Source organism: Anolis carolinensis, unplaced genomic scaffold (assembly GCF_035594765.1).
Source record: "Anolis carolinensis isolate JA03-04 unplaced genomic scaffold, rAnoCar3.1.pri scaffold_9, whole genome shotgun sequence".
NCBI lineage: Eukaryota > Metazoa > Chordata > Lepidosauria > Squamata > Dactyloidae > Anolis > Anolis carolinensis.
Window position 1 is genome coordinate 17,939,376 of NW_026943820.1, and position 6,785 is coordinate 17,946,160.

The following is a 6,785-nucleotide window of genomic DNA, read 5'->3' on the forward strand; positions in this document are numbered from 1 at the left end:
CAGCGTTTGGGGGGAATTGTCCCAGGATAATGGGAGCGGCAGTTCACCCACCTGGTTCATAAAACCCTCAAATAATGACTGCTTCGAATAGTGATCCTTGCCCAAGACCCAACCGGGTACCCAAGCTAGTATGTGTGTGTGTGTATACAGTAGAGTCTCACTTATCCAACACTCGCTTATCCAACGTTCTGGATTATCCAACGCATTTTTGTAGTCAATGTTTTCAATATATCATGATATTTTGGTGCTAAATTCGTAAATACAGTAATTACAGCATAACCTTACTGCGTATTGAACTACTTTTTCTATCAAATTTGTTGTATAACATGATGTTTTGGTGCTTAATTTGTAAAATCATAACTTAATTTGATGTTTAATAGGCTTCTCCTTAATCCCTCCTTATTATCCAACATATTCGCTTATCCAACGTTCTGCCAGCCCGTTTACGTTGGATAAGTGAGACTCTACTGTATATATATCTCCCCTTCCCTTCCTACCGATGATGATGGCACAGGCGCTGACCAAGCCGATCTCCTTCTTGAGGGTGACCCTCTCGGGGGCGTCTGGGGCTCCGCTGGGGCTGCGGGGCCGCGTGGGGGGCTGCTGGTGGGGCTGCGGGGGGCGCTGCTGGTGCGGAGGGGCCGGCTGCTGCGCCGCGATGCTCTTCCGCAGGCTCCGCGGCTGGTTCTCCCCGGCCATCGCGCTCGCCTCCTTCCCTCTTGCCTGCCTTCCTCGGGGCTGCGATGGAGATGCCCCGCGGAAAGCCCTCTGCCTGCCTTCCGAGGAGCCCAGCAACAGCAGCAGCAGCAGCAGGCGCAGAGCCCAGCTGGAGCGCTCGCGGAGGGAGGCGCATGCGCCTCTGGACGGACCCAGGAGGGGCTGGGGAGAGTCCCTTTGGCCCCCGCCCACCCCTCCATTGCCTGCCGCCCCTTCCCTCTCGAATCCGCGGCCCTTCTTCCCTCCTCGAGACTGGGCAAAGCTCCGGTTGGGGTCACACTACTCATGCTGCCACCCCCGCAGCATACAAAAGCCATCTATCTTCTCTATATATAAAAGAGTGATGGCATCAGGGCAGCGGACAAAACAACAAAACTACAGGCCCCCAACCTCGAAATTTGACAACACAACCCATCATCCACGCCTCTAGGTTGATACAACAAAAAGAAAAGAAAAATAACGTCCTAATTAGAGAGAGAGGAATAAATGCTTTTATCCAATTGTTGCCAGTTAGAGGACTAATCTCTGCCCACTTGGTCTCCTAGCAACCTACTCAGCCCAGGGGACAGGCAGACTTAGGCCTTGGCCTGTTCCACAGATTATCTAATTTGCACTGGATTATATGGCAGTGTAGACTCAAGGCCCTTCCACACAGCTATATAACCCATTTATACAGCTGTGAAGAAGGGGCCTCATGTAATCCAGTTCTAAGCAGATAATATAAGATTATAAATATAATATGTAATAACTAGCTGTGCCCGGCCACGCGTTGCTGTGGCGAAACATGGTGGTTTGGGAAATAAAGTATTGAGGAATTGGTGGTAGTTAAGGTCAAGGGTAAAGGTTTTCCCCTGACATTAAGTCCAGTTGTGTCTTACTCTGGAGGTTGGTGCTCATCTCCATTTCTAAGCCGAAGAGCCGGCGTTGTCCGTAGACTCCTCCAAGGTCATGTGGGATGACTGCATGGATCGGCGTTACCTTCCCGCCGGAGCAGTACCTATTGATGCACTCACATTTGCATGTTTCCGAACTTCTGGGTTGGCAGAAGCTGGGGCTAACAGTGGGGGCTCTCTCCGCTCCCCCAATTCAAACCTGTGGCCTTTCGGTCCAGAAGTTCAGCAGCTCAGCGCTTTAACACGCTGCGCCATCCGGGGATATTATTTCCTAAAGGTTGTGAATATACAATATTTCTGATTGGTTTTTTTTTGTTTGTTGGAGGCAAGTATGAATGCTGCAATTAGGAAAAATGATTAGGATGTAATGGCCTTGCAGCTTTAAAGCCTGGCTGTTTCCTCCCTAAGTGAATTTTTTCTTGGGAGGTGTTAGCTGGCCCTGATTGTTTCCTGTCTGGAATTCCCTTTTTTTCAGAGTGGTATTGTTTGCGATATTTTATGTGCTTCTACTGTCTGTGGCCCTGAGAAAATAGAGGATTTTCCAGACTTTGATGATGGGAATACTTTGTTGGGAGGTGTTAGCTGGCCCTGATTGTTTCCTGTGTGGAATTCCCCTGTTTATTTACTGTCCTGGTTTTAGAGATTATATTGTTCTGCATTATTCTATCCCAGTAATTATTTCATATTAAAGAAGAATCTCACTTATCCAACATTCGCTTATACAATGTTCTGGATTATCCAACGCAGTCTGCCTTTTCATAATCAATGTTTTTGTAGTCAGTGTTTTAAATTCATTGTGATATTTTAGTGGTAAATTTGTAAATACAGTACAGTAGAGTCTCACTTATCCAACATAAACGGGCCGGCAGAACGTTGGATAAGCGAATATGTTGGATAATGAGGAATTAAGGATAACCCTATTAAACATCAAATTAAGTTATGATTTTACAAATTAAGCACCAAAACATCATGTTAGACAACAAATTTGTCAGAAAAAGTAGTTCAGTACACAGTAATGCTATGTAGTAATTACTGTATTTATGAATTTAGCACCAAAATATCACGATATATTGAAAGCATTGACTACAAAAATGCGTTGGATAATCCAGAACGTTGGATAAGTGAGACTCTACTGTAAATACTACATAGCATTACTGCGCATGTAACTACTTTTTCTGTCAAATTTGTTGTATAATATGATGTTTTGGTGCTTAATTTGTATAACGATTACCTAATTTGATGTTTAATTGGCTTTTCCTGAATCCCTTCTTATTATCCAACATATTCACTTATCCTGCCGGCCTGTTTACGTTGGATAAGTGAGACTCTACTGTATATTTCTAATCTTATATTATCTGCTCAGAACTGGATTATATGAGGCTCCTTCTTCACAGCTGTATAAAATGCACACTGAAGTGGATTATATGGCAGTGTGGAGTCAAGATAATCCAGTGCAAAGCAGATAATATAAGATTATAAATGGGTTATATTGCTGTGTTGAAGGGCCTTGAGTCTACACTGCCATATAATCCAGTTAAAATCTGATAATCTGTGGAAGAAGCCTAAGTAAGGCCTAAATCTGCCTGTCCCTGAACTGAAACCTGGCTGTCCCTTGGTTGCTAGGCAACGAAGTGGGCAGAGATTAGCCCTCTAAACTGGCAGCAATTGGATAAAAAAAATTATTGCTCTCCCTCTAATTAGGACTTTGTTTTTCTTTTCTTTTTGTTGTATCAACCTTGAGGCGTGGATGATGGGTTGTGTTGTCAAATTTTGAGGTTGGGGGGCCTGTACTTTTGTTGTTTTGTGAATTGCCGTGATGCCATCACTCTTTTATATATATAGATTACTGTGATATAGAATCATAGAATCATAGAATAGTAGAGTTGGAAGAGACCTCATGGGCCATCCAGTCCAACCCCATTCTGCCAAGAAGCAGGAAATCGCATTCAAAGCGATTAATAATAATACAGAACAATATAATCTCTAAAATCAGGACAGTAAATAAAGAGCAACACTCTGAAAGCATGAGCCACAGCAACGCGTGGCCGGGCAAAGCTAGTATATATATATAAGGGTAATGAAATTTCGGCCTAGGACAAAACAACAAAACTACACATCCCAGAAACTTGGCAGCACAACCCGTCATCCATGCCTCTACGTTCATACAACAAAAAGAAAAGAAAAATAAAGTCCTAATTAGTGGGAGAGGAAGAATTGTTTTTATCCAATTGCTGCCAGTTAGAAGGCTAAGCTCTGCCCACTTGGTCTCCTAGCAACCCACTCAGCCCAGGGGACAGGCAGAGTTAGGCCTCACTTAAGCCTCTTCCACACTGCCTATAAAATACAGATTATCTAATTTTAACTGGATTAAATGGCAGTGTAGACTCAAGGCCCTTCCACACAGCTATATAACCCATTTATAATGGACTTAATGTAAGGTAAAACCTTTACCCTTTACCTTAACTACCACCAATTCCTCAATACTTTTATTTCCCATACCACCATACTTCGCCACAGCAAGGCGTGGCCGGGCACAGCTAGTCTATATATATAAAAGGATTTTAAAAATCGGCCTAGGACAAAACAACAAAACTACACGTCCCAGAAACACTAAACTTGGCAATACAACCCCTCATCCATGCCTCTACGTTCATACAACAAAAAGAAAAAAAAATAAAGTCCTAATTAGAGGGAGAGGAATAATTGTTTTTATCCAAATGCTGCCAGTTAGAAGGCTAAGCTCTGCCCACTTGGTCTCCTAGCAACCTACTCAGCCCAGGGGACAGGCACAGTTAGGCCTCAGACCTCTTCCACACTGCCTATAAGATGCAGATTATCAGATTTTAACTAGATTATATGGCAGATGTAGACTCAAGGCCCTTCCACACAACATATAAATACTATACAATACTACACAGGGACATAGACCCCCTCTACCCTCACCACTTTCACAATACACAAACAACCAAATGCATACTAAACATAAAGACAACCATACAACAGACATTCAATACCATCACTACCTTAACAAGTTCTCACCAACACCACCAGACAACGCCACAGCAATGCGTGGCCGGGCACAGCTAGTAGTCATATATATGGGGTCGGGGTTTTTGGTTACTTATGGGACTCCTGCATTGTCATTAATTGAGCCTAAGAGCAATAGGAGTGGCATACCCAACTAGCCAACCGAAAGGTTAGTAGTGCAAATCCGGGGAGCTCCATCTTCTGCCAACCTAGCAGTTCAAAAATATGCAAATGTGAGTAGATCAATAGGTACCACTCCGGCGGGAAGGTAACAATGCTCTATGCCAGGGGTCCTCAAACTTTTTAAGTATAGGGCCGATTCACAGTCCCTCAGACTGTTAGGGGGCCGGACTAGGATGAAATAGTCCAAAATTAGGATTGTTGTTGTTGTGTGCCTTCAAGTCATTGCAGACTTAGGTCAACCCGAAGTCTAAAGTTTAGGACAGAGGCCAGGTCAATGACCTTGGAGGGCCACATCCGGCTCATGGACCTTAGTTTGGGGACCCCTGATCTAGACAATCTCCTAAGACCATAGGTAAGCAAAGAGACCTCCAAAGACCATCTAGATGGTCTCATAAGGTCATCAGAAGACCATAGATAAGGAAAGGGGCCCTCAAAGACCATCTAGATGGTTTCATAAGACCATAGCTAAGGAAAGGGTCCCCCAAAGGCCATCTAGATGATCTCATAAAACCATAGGTAAGGAAAGGGACCCTCAAAGGCCATCTAGACAGTCTCATAGGACCATAGGTAAGGAATGTGATCTCCAAAAGCCATCTAGACTGTCTCATAAGGCTGTAGCTAATCAAAGAGACCTTCAAAGACCATCTAGACGATCTCATAAGACCACAGGTAAGCAAAAAGACCTCAAAAGACCAGGTAGACTTAGGTCAACCCTAAGTCTAAAGTTTAGGACAGGGGCCAGGTAAATGACCTTGGAGTGCCGCATCCAGCCCCCGGGCCTTAGTTTGGGGACCCCTGCTCTATGCAGTCATGCTGGCCATATGACCTCGGAGGCATCTACAGACAATGCCGGCTCTTCGGCTTGGAAATGGAGAGGAGCACCAACCCCCAGAGTCTACATAATGAGACTTAATGTCAAAGGGAAACCTTTACCTTAGTGTCTAAATCCAGGGAAGTCATTATCTGCCTTGGTCAGACCACACCTGGAATCACACTGTAGCCAATTCTGGGCAACGCAATCTAAAGGAGATGTTGACAAGCTGGAGTGTGTCATAGGAGGGCGACTAAAAGGATCAAGGGTCTAGAGAACAAGCCCTATGTGGAGCGGCTTAAACAGCTGCAGAAGAGAAGGCTGAGAGGAGACATGATGAGGGCCATGGATCAGGATGTGAGGGGAAGTCATCTGGAGGAGGGGGCAGGCTTGTTAATCCCCATGACAGACCCCATCTAAATGAAAATTGCTATATTTTGCACTTTATTCTGCTCCTTTTTTGGCAATAACTTGACTTCCTACTCAACTCTTAGGGAACACTTCAGCACTTTATCTACTCACCCTACAAAACGGTGTTTACAACTCATATCTCTGCACTTTTGTCTAGGCCGCCCTCCCATTTTTTTCTATCTGTTTTGCCATTAAGCGGTAGTTTTGTTTTTTTATCATTTCAATGTTTTATTGTTTTTATTGTAGCATATTGTAGTTCGTGGTTTTAATTGGTTCATTTTACCTGTTTGATGATGTTGTTTATATATGCATTTTATTTTGTTTACTGTTTGTTCTTTGGGCTTGACTCCATGTTAGCTGCCCGAGTCCCTGCGGGGAGATGGAGGCGGGATAGAAAAATAAAGTATTATTGTTGTTGTTGTTGTTTTCCTGCTGCCCTGGAGACTAGGGCGCGATGGAACAATGGCTTCAAACTACAGGAAAGGAGATTCCACCTGAACATGAGGAAGAACTTGCTCACTGTGAGAAGGGCTGTTCAGCAGTGGAACTCTTTGCCCTTCTTTAGAGGCTTTTAAGCAGAGGCTGGATGGCCATCTATTGGGGGTTCTTTGAATGCGATTTTCCTGTTACTTGGTAGGGGGGGTTGGACTGGATGGTCCTCGAGGTCTCTTCCAACTCTAGGATTCTATTATTCATTCCACTGTGACGGCAAATGCCATGGAGGCAGTTGAAGAAGTCCAATG

The 6,785-nt window shown here is 44.3% G+C and overlaps 1 protein-coding gene across 2 annotated transcripts in view; it reads right to left on the reverse strand.

The window, feature by feature from the left end:
• The window catches only part of slc7a10 (solute carrier family 7 member 10), an 84,417-nt gene extending 83,450 nt beyond the window's left edge, over window positions 1-967 (reverse strand). The window contains exon 1 of one of the 2 annotated variants that reach the window (XM_062961570.1): window positions 498-967. In XM_062961570.1, coding sequence (XP_062817640.1) covers window positions 498-699 — 202 coding nt within the window. In that variant the 5' untranslated portion in view covers window positions 700-967. The remainder of the gene's footprint in view (window positions 1-497) is intronic. The other variant, XM_003225360.4, reaches the window with a different exon arrangement.
• Window positions 968-6,785: the final 5,818 nt, after the last annotated feature.